Below are 17,224 nucleotides of genomic sequence, written 5' to 3'. Positions count from 1 at the left end.
ACTGTCTAATAAATATACATTACATAGTACAGTTACACTCATAATAACACTATCTAATAAAAATACATTACACAATACAGTTACACACATAATAACACTGTCTAATAAATATACATTACACAGTACAGTTACACTCATAATAACACTGTCTAATAAATATACAATACATAGTACAGTTACACTCATAATAACACTGTCTAATAAATATACATTACATAGTACAGTTACACTCATAATAACACTATCTAATAAAAATACATTACACAATACAGTTACACACATAATAACACTGTCTAATAAATATACATTACACAGTACAGTTACACTCATAATAACACTGTCTAATAAATATACAATACATAGTACAGTTACACTCATAATAACACTGTCTAATAAATATACAATACATAGTACAGTTACACTCATAATAACACTGTCTAATAAATATACATTACACAGTACAGTTACACACATAATAACACTGTCTATTAAATATACAATACACAGTACAGTTACACACATAATAACACTATCTAATAAAAATACATTACACAATACAGTTACACACATAATAACACTATCTAATAAATATACATTACACAGTACAGTTACACACATAATAACACTATCTCATAAATATAGATTACACAGTACAGTTACACACATAATAACACTATCTAATAAATATACCTTACACAGTACAGTTACACACATAATAACACTGTCTAATAAATATACATTACACAGTACAGTTACACACATAATAACACTGTCTAATAAATATACATTACACAGTACAGTTATACAAATAATAACACTCTATAATAAATATACAATACATAGTACAGTTACACTCATAATAACACTGTCTAATAAATATACATTACACAGTACAGTTACACTCATAATAACACTAATACAAATTATTTAAAAATAATATTTCACAAAAAAGTTAAAAAGGCTCAAAAATATGAGGTCCCAGGTGTTAGAAAAAAAAGGATGTAAAGGGCTTTAACAGAGATACATACATATACATGACTAAAGATGTTTATGTGTGTGTATATATATATATATATATAAGTTTACATATGTATTTATCTACTTATATGTTTATATATGTATTTACAGACATATATATACACATATAAACACATATCTACACATATAAAGACATATATATAAGTGCATTGGAGCCCTCTGCAGTTAAATAGATGAAAACATGTTAAGCATATTTATGCAATATTCATATTAAAGAAAGGTTTTAACTATGTATTTACTGTAAATATTTCACATTTCAATGTTCTGCACATAGCAGAATATATTATATGTATTTATAAATAGATATTTGTATATATATATATATATATATATATATATACTCTCTCTCTATATATATATATATATATATATATAATCCTAAAGCCCGTTTACACGGGCCATTTTTTTGCATTACAGCGGTCCCACCCCTTGCTCTCTCTCCCTCTCTTTTGCTCTCTCTCTCTCCCCCCTCTCTTTTGTTCTTTCTCTCTCTCCCCCCTCTCTTTTGCGCTCTCTCTCCCCCTCTTTTTTGCTCTCTCTCTCCCCCTTTCTTTTGCTCTCTCTCTCTCCCCTCTTTCTTTTGCTCTCTCTCTCTCCCCCTCTCTATTTCGCTCTCTCCCCTCTCTTTCGCTCTCTCCACCCTCTTTAGCTCTCTCCCCCTCTCTTTTGCTCTCTTTTTCTCTCTTTCTCCCCTCTTTTTCTCTCTCTCCCCCTCTCGCTCTCTCTCTCCCCTCTCTTTTGCTTTCTCTCTCCCCTCTCTTTCACTCTCTCTCCCCTCTCTCTCTCTCCCCTCTCTTTTTCTGTCTCTCCTTCCTCTTTTGCTCTCCCCCTCTCTTTTGCTCTCTCTCCCCCCTTCTCTTTCGCTCTCTCTCCCCTCTCTTTTGCTCTCTCTCTCCTCTCTTTTGCTCTCTCTCTCTCCCCTTTCTTTTGCTCTCTCTCCCCCCTCTCTTTCGCTCTCTCTCTCCCCTCTCTCACTCTCTCTCCCCTCTCTCTCTCTCTCTCTCCCCTCTCATTTGCTCTCTCCCTCCTCTTTTGCTCTCTCCCCTCTCTTTCACTCTCTCTCTCCTTTCTTTAGCTCTCTCTCTCTCCACTTTTGCTCTCTCGCACCTCTTTTGCTCTCCTTCCCCTCTCTTTTGCTCTCTCTCCCTTCTCTTTTGCGCTCTCTCTCCTATCTTTTGCTCTCTCTCTCCTCTCTTTTTCTCTTCCCCCCTCTCTGTTGCTCTCCCCCCCCACCCGTTGCTCTTTCTCATGGCCATGGCCGCTCCCATCCAGCCCGGCCCCCGTCACGGCTGCACGGCCCAGCCCCTGTCACACCGGCCCTGCCTCGGCCTGATCCCATCCCCGCCACGCCCGGCCGGTCTCCCACACCCATCATACCTACAGTTGCGTTGAACAGGTCAGTTTGTTGAAGGCCAGGTGTGTTTGTCCTCGCACAGTCTCTACTGCGTATGACAGCTTCGGACAAACACACTTGGCCTTTTATATTATAGGATATATATATATATATTATATACAGTATATATCTGTATATATCTATACCTATATATATAATATATTGTACCAAAATACCATCAGATATATGTAGAAATATGTATTTATGAAATAAATAGAACATATTCCTGTATTTGAAGAACATTGGAATGTGAAAAATTCATATTTTCATGTTGCGTTAGCTCACTTGAAAATATGCCATTAGGTTTGCTCGAGTGGGGTATTAACGTCTATGGGGGAAAACGTGAACATGCACACAATATTCTAACTTCAGCTTTTTTCGCTTCTCTAGTTAACGTGAAAGCGACAACTGTTTACTTTCAACTCGTAATATGAGCTGAACCCGACAAGCACAAAAAGCTTACTTCTAGCGCAATTAACACTCAAGTGCAAACGTTAATTTGCGCTCCACTCATCAGAGCAGATGGACAGGGTTATGGAGCAGTGGTCTTTGTGACCACTGCTTCGTAACTGCTGTTTCTGGCGAGCCTGCAGGTTTATCAGAAACACGGGCCATCAAGCTCCATTCGGAGCTTGATAGATAGGCCCCTATATATCAGTAATTAAGTGCTGCATTACAAAACGTCTGCACACACAATAAATGTTTATATATGCACAGTATATATCAGTAATTAAGTGCTGCATTACATAAAGTCTGCACACACAATAAATGTTTATATATGCACAGTATATATCAGTAATTAAGTGCTGCATTACATAAGGTCTGCACACACAATAAATGTTTATATATGCACAGTATATATCAGTAATTAAGTGCTGCATTACATAAGGTCTGAACACACAATAAATGTTTATATATGCACACTATATATCAGTAATTAAGTGCTGCATTACAAAAGGTCTGCACACACAATAAATGTTTATATATGCACAGTATATATCAGTAATTAAGTGCTGCATTACATAAGGTCTGCATACACAATAAATGTTTATATATGCACAGTATATATCAGTAATTAAGTGCTGCATTACATAAGGTCTGCACACACAATACATGTTTATATATTCACAGTTTATATCAGTAATTAAGTGCTGTATTACATAAGGTCTGCACACACAATAAATGTTTATATATGCACAGTACATATCAGTAATTAAGTGCTGCATTACATAAGGTCTGCATACACAATAAATGTTTATATATGCACAGTATATATCAGTAATTAAGTGCTGCATTACAAAAGGTCTGCACACACAATAAATGTTTATATATGCACAGTATATATCAGTAATTAAGTGCTGCATTACATAAGGTCTGCATACACAATAAATGTTTATATATGCACAGTATATATCAGTAATTAAGTGCTGCATTACATAAGGTCTGCACACACAATAAATGTTTATATATGCACAGTATATATCAGTAATTAAGTGCCGCATTATATAAAGTCTGCACACAGAATAAATGTTTATATATGCACAGTATATATCAGTAATTAAGTGCTGCATTATAAAAGCTCTGCACACACAATAAATGTTTATATATGCACAATATATATCAGTAATTAAGTGCAGCATTACATAAGGTCTGCACACACAATAAATGTTTATATATGAACAGTATATGTCAGTAATTAAGTGCTACATTACATAAGGTCTGCGCACACAATAAATGTTTATATATGCACAGTATATATCAGTAATTAAGTGCTACATTACATAAGGTCTGCATACACAATAAATGTTTATATATGCACAGTATATATCAGTAATTAAGTGCTGCATTACATAAGGTCTGCACACAATAAATGTTTATATATGCACAGTATATATCAGTAATTAAGTGCTGCATTACATAAGGTCTGCACACACAATAAATGTTTATATATGCACAGTATATATCAGTAATTAAGTGCTGCATTACAAAAGGTCTGCACACACAATAAATGTTTATATATGCACAGTATATGTCAGTAATTATGTGCTGCATTACATAAGGTCTGCACACACAATAAATGTTTATATATGCACAGTATATAACAGTAATTAAGTGCTGCATTACAAAAGGTCTGCACACACAATAAATGTTTATATATGCACAGTATATATCAGTAATTAAGTGCTGCATTACAAAGGTCTGCACAAACAATAAATGTTTATATATGCACAGTATCTATCAGTAAATAAGTGCTGCATTACAAAACGTCTGTACACACAATAAATGTTTATATATGCACAGTATATATCAGTAATTAAGTGCTGCATTACATAAGGTCTGCACACACAATAAATGTTTATATATGCACAGTATATATCAATAATTAAGTGCTGCATTACAAAAGGTCTGCACACACAATAAATGTTTATATATGCACAGTATATATCAGTAATTAAGCGCTGCATTACATAAGGTCTGCACTCACAATAAATGTTTATATATGCACAGTATATATCAGTAATTAAGTGCTGCATTACAAAAGGTCTGCACACACAATAAATGTTTATATATGCACCGTATATATCAGTAATTAAGTGCTGCATTACATAAGGTCTGCATACACAATAAATGTTTATATATGCACAGTATATATCAGTAATTAAGTGCTGCATTACATAAGGTCTGCACACACAATACATGTTTATATATGCACAGTTTATATCAGTAATTAAGTGCTGTATTGCATAAGGTCTGCACACACAATAAATGTTTATATACAGGGAGTGCAGAATTATTAGGCAAATGAGTATTTTGACCACATCATCCTCTTTATGCATGTTGTCTTACTCCAAGCTGTATAGGCTCGAAAGCCTACTACCAATTAAGCATATTAGGTGATGTGCATCTCTGTAATGAGAAGGGGTGTGGTCTAATGACATCAACACCCTATATCAGGTGTGCATAATTATTAGGCAACTTCCTTTCCTTTGGCAAAATGGGTCAAAAGAAGGACTTGACAGGCTCAGAAAAGTCAAAAATAGTGAGATATCTTGCAGAGGGATGCAGCACTCTTAAAATTGCAAAGCTTCTGAAGCGTGATCATCGAACAATCAAGCGTTTCATTCAAAATAGTCAACAGGGTCGCAAGAAGCGTGTGGAAAAACCAAGGCGCAAAATAACTGCCCATGAATTGAGAAAAGTCAAGCGTGCAGCTGCCAAGATGCCACTTGCCACCAGTTTGGCCATATTTCAGAGCTGCAAAATCACTGGAGTGCCCAAAAGCACAAGGTGTGCAATACTCAGAGACATGGCCAAGGTAAGAAAGGCTGAAAGACGACCACCACTGAACAAGACACACAAGCTGAAACGTCAAGACTGGGCCAAGAAATATCTCAAGACTGATTTTTCTAAGGTTTTATGGACTGATGAAATGAGAGTGAGTCTTGATGGGCCAGATGGATGGGCCCGTGGCTGGATTGGTAAAGGGCAGAGAGCTCCAGTCCAACTCAGACGCCAGCAAGGTGGAGGTGGAGTACTGGTTTGGGCTGGTATCATCAAAGATGAGCTTGTGGGGCCTTTTCGGATTGAGGATGGAGTCAAGCTCAACTCCCAGTCCTACTGCCAGTTTCTGGAAGACACCTTCTTCAAGCAGTGGTACAGGAAGAAGTCTGCATCCTTCAAGAAAAACATGATTTTCATGCAGGACAATGCTCCATCACACGCGTCCAAGTACTCCACAGCGTGGCTGGCAAAAAAGGGTATAAAAGAAGAAAATCTAATGACATGGCCTCCTTGTTCACCTGATCTGAACCCCATTGAGAACCTGTGGTCCATCATCAAATGTGAGATTTACAAGGAGGGAAAACAGTACACCTCTCTGAACAGTGTCTGGGAGGCTGTGGTTGCTGCTGCACGCAATGTTGATGGTGAACAGATCAAAACACAGACAGAATCCATGGATGGCAGGCTTTTGAGTGTCCTTGCAAAGAAAGGTGGCTATATTGGTCACTGATTTGTTTTTGTTTTGTTTTTGAATGTCAGAAATGTATATTTGTGAATGTTGAGATGTTATATTGGTTTCACTGGTAAAAATAAATAATTGAAATTGGTATATATTTGTTTTTTGTTAAGTTGCCTAATAATTATGCACAGTAATAGTCACCTGCACACACAGATATCCCCCTAAAATAGCTATAACTAAAAACAAACTAAAAACTACTTCCAAAACTATTCAGCTTTGATATTAATGAGTTTTTTGGGTTCATTGAGAACATGGTTGTTGTTCAATAATAAAATTAATCCTCAAAAATACAACTTGCCTAATAATTCTGCACTCCCTGTATGCACAGTATATATCAGTAATTAAGTGCTACATTACATAAGGTCTGCATACACAATAAATGTTTATATATGCACAGTATATATCAGTAATTAAGTGCCGCATTACATAAGGTCTGCACACAATAAATGTTTATATATGCACAGTATATATCAGTAATTAAGTGCTGCATTACATAAGGTCTGCACACACAATAAATGTTTATATATGCACACTATATATCAGTAATTAAGTGCCACATTACATAAGGTCTGCACACAGAATAAATGTTTATATATGCACAGTATATATCAGTAATTAAGTGCTGCATTATAAAAGCTCTGCACACACAATAAATGTTTATATATGCACAATATATATCAGTAATTAAGTGCTGCATTACATAAGGTCTGCACACACAATAAATATTTATATATGCACAGTATATGTCAGTAATTAAGTGCTACATTACATAAGGTCTGCGCACACAATAAATGTTTATATATGCACAATATATATCAGTAATTAAGTGCTGCATTACAAAGGTCTGCACACACAATAAATATTTATATATGCACAGTATATATCAGTAATTAAGTGCTTCATTACAAAGGTCTGCACAAACAATAAATGTTTATATATGCACAGTATCTATCAGTAAATAAGTGCTGCATTACAAAACGTCTGTACACACAATAAATGTTTATATATGCACAGTATATATCAGTAATTAAGTGCTGCAATGTAAAATGTCTGCGCACACAATAAATGTTTATATATGCACAGTATATATCAGTAATTAAGTGCTGTATTACATAAGGTCTGCACACACAATAAATGTTTATATATGTACAATATATATCAGTAATTAAGTGCTGCATTACATAAGGTCTGCACACACAATAAATGTTTATATATGTACAGTATATATCAGTAATTAAGTGCTGTATTACATAAGGTCTGCACACACAATAAATGTTTATATATGCACAGTATATATCAGTAATTAAGTGCTGTATTACATAGGGTGTGCACACACAATAAATGTTTATATGTGCACAGTATATATCAGTAGTTAAGTGGACATTACATAAGGTCTGTACACACAATACATGTTTATATATACACAGTATATATCAGTAATTAAATGCTGCATTACATAAGGTCTGCACACACAATAAATGTTTATATATGTACAGTATATATCAGTAACTAAGTGCTGCATTACATAAGGTCTGCACACACAATAAATGTTTATATATGTACAGTATATATCAGTAACTAAGTGCTGCATTACATAAGGTCTGCACACACAATAAATGTTTATATATGCACAGTATATATCAGTAATTAAGTGCACATTACGTAAGGTCTGTACACACAATAAATGTTTATATATGCACAGTATATATCAGTAATTAAGTGCTGCATTACATAAGGTCTGCACACTAAATAAATGTTTATATATGTACAATATATATCAGTAATTAAGTGCTGCATTACATAAGGTCTGCACACACAATAAATGTTTATATATGTACAGTATATATCAGTAATTAAGTGCTGCATTACATAAGGTCTGCACACACAATAAATGTTTATATATGCACAGTATATATCAGTTATTAGGTTCTGCATTACAAAAGGTCTGTACACACAATAAATGTTTATATATGCACAGTATACATCAGTAATTAAGTGCTGCATTACAAAAGGTCTGCACACACAATAAATGTTTATATATGCACAGTATATATCAGTAATTAAGTGCTACATTACATAAGGTGTGGACACACAATAACTGTTTATATATGCACAGTATATATCAGTAATTAAGTGCTACATTACATAAGGTCTGCGCACACAATAAATGTTTATATATGCACAGTATATATCAGTAATTAAGTGCTGTATTTCATAAGGTCTGCACACACAGTAAATGTTTATATATGTACAATATATATCAGTAAGTAAGTGCTGCATTACATAAGGTCTGCACACACAATAAATGTTTATATATGTACAGTATATATCAGTAATTAAGTGCTGCATTACATAAGGTCTGCACACACAATAAATGTTTATATATGCACAGTATATATCAGTAATTAAGTGCTGCATTACAAAAGGTCTGCACACACAATAAATGTTTATATATGCACAGTATATATCAGTAATTAGGTGCTGCATTACATAAGGTCTGCATACACAATAAATGTTTATATATGCACAGTATATATCAGTAATTAAGTTCTGCACTACAAAAGGTCTGTACACACAATAAATGTTTATATATGCACAGTATATATCAGTAATTAAGTGCTGCATTACAAAAGGTCTGCACACAATAAATGTTTATATAAAAAATATTATGGGTTACTAACTTGTAGTACGTTGTTTATAAGAATATTTTACAAAAACATAATTTTTATTTTTCCATAAATTATTGTAACTGTTTGTGAAATTACCAGTTATTTCCTCTACTCATGTGGTGTATCCTGGTCTTCTGCAGGGGAAAGACTACCTAAGCCAGATAAAGGAAAAATGCGTTTCCACAAAATTGCAAATGTCAACAAGGCCCTGGACTATATCGCAAGCAAAGGAGTGAAACTGGTATCTATTGGCGCTGAGGGTGAGTACAATTATAAAAATTGTTATATCAACCAGCAGAAAAGTAACATCAGAACAGGAAATTTAGAAGCCCCAGTGTCAAATCACTTTATTGTAGCAGGACATCAGATTAATCAATTAAGATTTCAGGTATTGGAACAGGTTAATATGCCAAGGAGGGGTGGCAATAGGACTACAATTTTACAGAATAGGGAATTGCATTAGATTCATGAATTAGGAAACATGACCCCAAATGGAATGACTAGAGAAATGGATTGGGGTGTACGCCTTTAATAGGTTTAAGATACTATTGTTATATCTGGGTTTATTGTTCATTTAAATACTGGTAATACTGTTTCAAGATTAATCCTTAGAAGAGATTGATGTATAAAATTAATTTTGGTATAGTTTCTAATGATATTTTTTCCACTAGTACGTGTTATTTTTTTAAATAGAATGTGACTTTGTAGAGGAAGGGGTTAAGCCAGGTGTAGTTGTTTGTGGGGGTGTGGCCTTTTATTTATACATATGTTAGACATGACTAAGGATGAAAATCTGAAACGTCTTTTTTATGTTGGCTTAAATAAATAATGAACATTTATTACTAAATTTTTGGTGCTGCTATACTATTTTTTGAATTATCACTTATTTTAGATCGTGGTGCTGGTCTTAAATAGCTTGCACACCTGCAAACTTGCAACCCTAATATTAGGGGTTACCTTGGTGCTGGGACAATCTGGACGTTGTTGTGTGTTATGAGTCAGTTTTGCCCCTCCCACTGCAGGGTGACACAGACAGAAGGGAACTATGAGTCTGTCCCTCCCACCACAGGGTGACACAGACAGAACGGAGCTATGAGACTGTCCCTCCCACAACAAGGTGATAAGAAAGGCGCTATGAGTCTGTCCCTCCCACCCCAGGGTGACACAGACAGAAGGGAGCTATAAGTCTGTCCCTCCTACTACAGGGAGACACAGACAGAAGGGAGCTATGAGTCTGCCCCTCCCACTGCAGGGTGACACAGACAAAATGGAGCTATAAGTCTGTCCCTCCCACTGCAGGGTGACACAGACAGAAAAGAGCTATGAGTCTGTCCCTCCGACCGCAGGGTGACACAAACAGAAGGGAGCTATAAGTCTGTCCCTCCTACTGCAGGGTGATACAGACAGAAGGGAGCTATAAGTCTGTCCCTCCCACTTCAGGGTGACAGAGACGGAAGGGAGCTATGAAGCTGTCCCTCCCACTGCATGGTGACACAAACAGAAGGGAGTTACGAGTCTGTCCCTCCCACTGCAGGGTGACACAGACAGAAGGGAGCTATGGGTCTGTCCCTCTCACTGCAGGGTGACACAGACAGAAGGGGAGCTATGGGTCTGTCCCTCTCACTGCAGGGTGACACAGACAGAAGGGAGCTATGGGTCTGTCCCTCTGACTGCAGGGTGACACAGACAGAAGGGAGCTATGGGTCTGTCCCTCTCACTGCAGGGTGACACAGACAGAAGGGAGCTATGAGTCTGTCCCTCCCACTGCAGGGTGACACAGACAGAAGGGAGCTATAAGTCTGTCCCTCCCACTGCAGGGTGACACAGACAGAAGAGAGCTATGAGTCTGTCCCTCCCACTGCAGGGTGACACAGACAGAAGGGAGCTATAAGTCTGTCCCTCTCACTGCAGGGTGACACAGACAGAAGGGAGCTATGAGTCTGTCCCTCCCACTGCAGGGTGACACAGACAGAAGGGAGCTATAAGTCTGTCCCTCCCACTGCAGGGTGACACAGACAGAAGAGAGCTATGAGTATGTCCCTCCCACTGCAGGGTGACACAGACAGAAGGGAGCTATAAGTCTGTCCCTCTCACTGCAGGGTGACACAGAGAGAGGGGAGCTATGAGTCTGTCCCTCCCACTGCAGGGTGACACAGACAGAAGGGAGCTATGAGTCTGTCCCTCCCACTGCAGGGTGACACAGAGAGAAGGGAGCTATGAGTCTGTCCCTCCCACTACAGGGTGACACAGAGAGAGGGGAGCTATGAGTCTGTCCCTCCCACTGCAGGGTGACACAGACAGAAGGGAGCTATGAGTCTGTCCCTCCCACTGCAGGGTGACACAGACAGACGGGAGCTATGAGTCTGTCCCTTTCACTGCAGGGTGACACAGACAGAAGGGAGCTATGAGTCTGTCCCTCCCACCGCAGGGTGACACAGACAGAAGGGCACTATAAGTCTGTCCCTCCCACTGCAGGGTGACACAGACAGAAGGGAGCTATGAGTCTGTCCCTCCCACTGCAGGGTGACACAGACAGAAGGGAGCTATGAGTCTGCCCCTCCCACCGCAGGGTGACACAGACAGAAGGGCACTATGAGTCTGCCTCTCACACCGCAGGATGACACAGACAGAAGGGAGTCTGTCCCTCACACAACAGGGTGACACAGATAGAAAGGCAAACTATGAACCATGTCTTCATTTTTCTATTAATTTATATTATTTAACTATCTTATTTCACAGAAATTGTCGATGGTAATTTGAAGATGACCCTGGGTATGATTTGGACAATTATTCTTCGTTTTGCTATTCAGGATATTTCTGTTGAAGGTAAGTACACTGCTATAATTCTGCAGCTGTCTGAGGTGACCTGTAACACTACAACACACTACAAACTAAAGATGTTAGAGCTCAGGAATAAGTTCCTTGTATCTGATCATACGCTGGGTATAATTTGTATTTAGTCTCCTATATGTCACTGATTGTTTTATCCCTTTACACACCTTACGTAGTGCCAAATCGTCAATGGTCAAACTACCATTCATCAGAAATCAGTGATAATAATAATAATAATTTGTTGCACAATAACATGTTATACATTAATGGAGACAAATCCCTAACAGTATTCCAGTCCATTGTTTGTTTTTAACAGTTTTTCAAAATAATTTTTGTACTTTTCAAAATAATCACTACTGACCACTGAAAAAGTATAGAAACAAAGTAAAAATATAAAGGAGCAGAGCAACGTTTCTCTACAGATCAATAAAAAGGAATGGTAAATAATGTATCCGTGTATTAGCATACATAGACAAGACTGCATATCTGTAGCTATACATAATAGTACAATATCAATATTGAAGTTTAGATGATTTTTGTTCTTTTTTTAAAGAAAATTATAGGTTCCAATCCTACCCCAGATAAACTGCAGAGAGTGTGTTTATATATAATAATAAGATGCGTTGGGCATCAAATGACAGACTCCTGTGGTGTCTCACCTCTATATTATGTTCTTGTAGAAACATCTGCTAAGGAAGGTCTGCTGCTTTGGTGCCAGAGAAAGACTGCTCCCTATAGGAACGTCAATGTACAGAATTTCCACATCAGGTAACACATGGGCTAATAATTCTGAGGTTTAGATCAGACATGGGCAAGTTCCCCTTGGCATTCCTTCTAGCAAATATGGTTACAATGAATACATGTGGCCAATATTCATTAACAACTCACCGCTAAGTAAATTGTAATAATTAATTAAAACGATTGTTAATTATTTTCTTAACTAAAATGATTCTCTGTGGTTACAGGCTGGTTGTGCAGCATTTGGGTGCAGGAGGTTTAGTTGATGGTGTGGGGGTGGAGTTAACAGAAAATCAATGGGCTGCACATTCTGTGACTCTAAACTGTCTACATGTAACTTTAAATACTGTAAAAAGGTTTAAGGTTTGTCAGTGTCTCTTCTGGCATGGTAGTAAACTTTTAACCTATTTATTACCAAATAGGGGCTTTGATCACAATCTATTGGTGATTTGCTCCCAAAAAGTGTTTTGCTTTCAAACCAAATTGAAATTTGGAGTTAAGTTTCTCGAGTGATCACAATGCTATATATTGTGTTTATTAAAATCACGCTGCCACAGAAAAGTTCCCAAAAATGACTTTTTGTGTGTTAAGTACCTTTTTTTAATAGAAACTGGGATGTTTACCAAAACTGACACATACAATAGCTCATGCACACCTCTTAAGGTTACAGAAAAGTTCTATTCATGTAACCCCTTTGTTCATTCTGCTTTTTAATACTCATTTACATGTATAGCATTAACCTATATCACAAGACATTCTCATCTCTCAGTGACCATATAAATACTGTGTGTATCTTGTCATGATGGAAAAACTTCTATAGTCACTTCATGACTACAATATCTACAAATGTTTGTTTTTTTTATTTAATTTTTAATATTTTGTGTCACACTCACGCTGCCATGGTTGTCACTAACATTACTGGCATTATTAAAATCTGCATTTAAAGACGATTGCTTAATTACGACTTTTTTACTTAACTATTCTAATCCGTTTCCATCTGCGCTACTGCTAACCCATCTAAATACATCTTTTATTTTATAAAGATGGGCAGACTGTGCGGCCTTTTTCTATTACTATATGGTTGCTTTGCAACTTCCAGAAGGATTGTTTTAAACATTATTTATTTCTATACGGCTAGATTTAGAGTTTTGCGGCCAAAGGGGTGCGTTAACTATGCGTGTTTTTTTTCCCCCCGCACCTTTTAAACAACGCTGGTATTTAGAGTTCTCTGAAGGGCTGCGTTAGGCTCCAAAAAGGGAGCGTACAGGCATATTTACCGCCACTTCAACTCTCAATACCAGTGTTGCTTACGGACGCAGCCAGCTTCAAAAATGTGCTCGTGCACGATTCCCCCATAGGAAACAATGGGGCACCTGCAACACAATGGGGCAACCTGCAAAAAAGCAGCGTTCAGCTCCTAACGCAGCCTCATTGTTTCCTATGGGGAAACACTTTCTAAGTCTGCACCTAACACCCTAACATATACCCCGAGTCTAAACACCCCTAACCTTACACTTATTAACCCCTAATCTGCCGCCCCCGCTATCGCTGACCCCTGCATTATATTATTAACCCCTAATCTGCCGCTCCGTACACCGCCGCAACCTACATTATAGCTATGTACCCCTATATTATATTTATTAACTTCTAATCTGCCCCCCCAACGTCGCCGCTACCTTACCTACACTTATTAACCCCTAAATCTGCCGACCGGACCTCACCGCTACTATAATAAATGTATTAACCCCTAAAGCTAAGTCTTACCCTAACCCTAACACCCCCCCTAAGTTAAATATAATTTAAATCTAACGAAATAAAATAAATCTTATTAAATAAATTAATCCTATTTAAAACTAAATACTTACCTGTAAAATAAATCCTAATATAGCTACAATATAACGAATAATTATATTGTAGCTATTTTAGGATTTATATTTATTTTACAGGCAACTTTGTATTTATTTTAACCAGGTACAATAGCTATTAAATAGTTATTTACTATTTAATAGCTACCTAGTTAAAATAATTACAAAATTACCTGTAAAATAAATCCTAACCTAAGCTACAATTAAACCTAACACTACACTATCAATAAATTAATTAAATAAACTACCTACAATTATCTACAATTAAATCAACTAAACTAAATTACAAAAAAACAAACATTAAATTACAAAAACAAACACTAAATTACAAAAAATAAAAAAAGATTACAAGAATTTTAAACTAATTACACCTACTCTAAGCCCCCTAAAAAAATAACAAAGCCCCCCAAAATAAAAAAATGCCCTACCCTATTCTAAAATAAAAAATTAACAGCTCTTTTACCTTACCAGCCCTTAAAAGGGCCTTTTGCGGGGCATGCCCCAAAGAAATCAGCTCTTTTGCATTTAAAAAAACATACAATACCCCCCTTAACATTACAACCCACCACCCACATACCCCTAATCTAACCCAAACCCCCCTTAAAAAACCTAACACTAAGCCCCTGAAGATCTCCCTACCTTGTCTTCACCACGCCGGGTATCACCGATCCGTCCAGAAGAGGGTCCGTAGTCTTCATCCTATCCGGCAAGAAGAGGTCCAGAACAGGCTCCGAAGTCTTCATCCTATCCGGCAAGAAGAGGACATCCGGACCGGTAGACATCTTCATCCAGGCGGCGTCTTCTATCTTCATCCATCCGGCGCGGAGCGGGACCATCTTGAAGCAGCCGACGCGGATCCATCCTCTTCTTCCGGCGACTCCCGACGAATGAAGGTTCATTTAAGGGACGTCATCCAAGATGGCATCCCTCGAATTCCGATTGGCTGATAGGATTCTATCAGCCAATCGGAATTAAGGTAGGAAAAATCTGATTGGCTGATTGAATCAGCCAATCAGATTCAAGTTCAATCGGATTGGCTGATTGGATCAGCCAATCAGATTGAGCTCGCATTCTATTGGCTGATCGGAACAGCCAATAGAATGCGATCTCAATCTGATTGGCTGATTGGATAAGCCAATCCGATTGAACTTGAATCTGATTGGCTGATTCAATCAGCCAATCAGATTTTTCCTACCTTAATTCCGATTGGTTTGTTAAACGGTTCCATTTTGGGGTAAACTAAAAACAAAGTAGCGCCTATGGGTTTCTATGAAAAAGACTTATAATATCTTCTTTAATTGGGATTTAACTTTGATTAAACTGTTAATTGTGATACGCTGTCTTGCTGCTTTGTATGTTCCTAAAAGACCCTTAAATGACATTGTGCCTTCGTGAATGTTTTTCTCTTGGAAGGTGTATCCAGTCCACGGATCATCCATTACTTGTGGGATATTCTCCTTCCCAACAGGAAGTTGCAAGAGGACACCCACAGCAGAGCTGCTATATAGCTCCTCCCCTAATTGCCATATCCAGTCATTCTCTTGCAACTCTCAACAAAGATGGAGGTAGTAAGAGGAGAGTGGTAAAATATAGTTAGTTTTTTCTTCAATCAAAAGTTTGTTATTTTCAAATAGTACCGGAGTTGTACTATTTTATCTCAGGCAGTATTTAGAAGAAGAATCTGCCTGCGTTTTCTATGATCTTAGCAGCTTGTAACTAAGACCCATTGCTGTTCTCACATATGTCTGAGGAGTGAGGTAACTTCAGAGGGAGAATGGCGTGCAGGTTATCCTGCTATTGAGGTATGTGCAGTTTTAAGTTTTTCTAGGGACTAGAAAATGCTGCTGGTACCTGATTAATGTAAGTTAAGCCTAAAAACAGTGATTTAATAGCGACTTGTATCAGGCTTACTACCAGAGATATATACTCTGATAATATGGCAATATAAAACGTTTGCTGGCATGTTTAATCGTTTTTATATATGCTTTGGTGATAATACTTATTGGGGCCTAGTTTTTTCCACATGGCTGGCTTGATTTTTGCCTAGAAACAGTTTCCTGAGGCTTTCCACTGTAGTAGTATGAGTGGGAGGGGCCTATTTTAGCGCTTTTTTTGCGCAGTTAAAATTACAGACAGAGACATTAAGCTTCCCTCAGCAGTCCCCTGCATGCTATAGGACATCTCTGAAGGGCTCTAAAGGCTTCAAAAGTCGTTTATTGAGGAAGGTAGGGCCACAGCTGAGCTGTGGCAGTTGTTGTGACTGTTTAAAAAACGTTTATTTCGTTTTTTTGATCCGTTTTTTGCATTAAGGGGTTAATCATCCATTTGCAAGTGGGTGCAATGCTCTGCTAACCTATTACATACACTGTAAAAATTTTGTTTGATTTACTGCCTTTTTTCACTGTTTTTCAAATTTTGACAAAATGTGTTTCTCTTAAAGGCACAGTACCGTTTTTTATATTTGCTTGTTAACTTTATTTAAAGTGTTTTCCAAGCTTGCTAGTCTCATTGCTAGTCTGTACAAACATGACTGACATAGAGGAAACTCCTTGTTCATTATGTTTAAAAGCCATGGTGGAACCCCATATGAGAATGTGTACTAAATGTATTGATTTCACTTTAAACAATAAAGATCAGCTTTTTTCTTTAAAAAAATTATCACCAGAGG

At 37.2% G+C, this 17,224-nt stretch overlaps 1 protein-coding gene across 1 annotated transcript in view; it reads left to right on the top strand.

The window, feature by feature from the left end:
- ACTN3 (actinin alpha 3) overlaps positions 1-17,224 on the top strand; it is a 175,803-nt gene that overhangs the window by 111,046 nt on the left and 47,533 nt on the right. The window contains exons 3-5 of the mRNA XM_053719972.1: positions 9,262-9,381; positions 11,861-11,947; positions 12,634-12,721. Of these exons, the coding sequence (XP_053575947.1) occupies positions 9,262-9,381; positions 11,861-11,947; positions 12,634-12,721 (295 nt within the window). The remainder of the gene's footprint in view (positions 1-9,261; positions 9,382-11,860; positions 11,948-12,633; positions 12,722-17,224) is intronic.

The sequence above is a fragment of the Bombina bombina genome, chromosome 7 (genome assembly GCF_027579735.1).
Source record: "Bombina bombina isolate aBomBom1 chromosome 7, aBomBom1.pri, whole genome shotgun sequence".
NCBI lineage: Eukaryota > Metazoa > Chordata > Amphibia > Anura > Bombinatoridae > Bombina > Bombina bombina.
The sequence above is the reverse complement of the archived record's forward strand: the minus strand, read 5'-3'. Positions and strand labels throughout refer to the sequence as shown.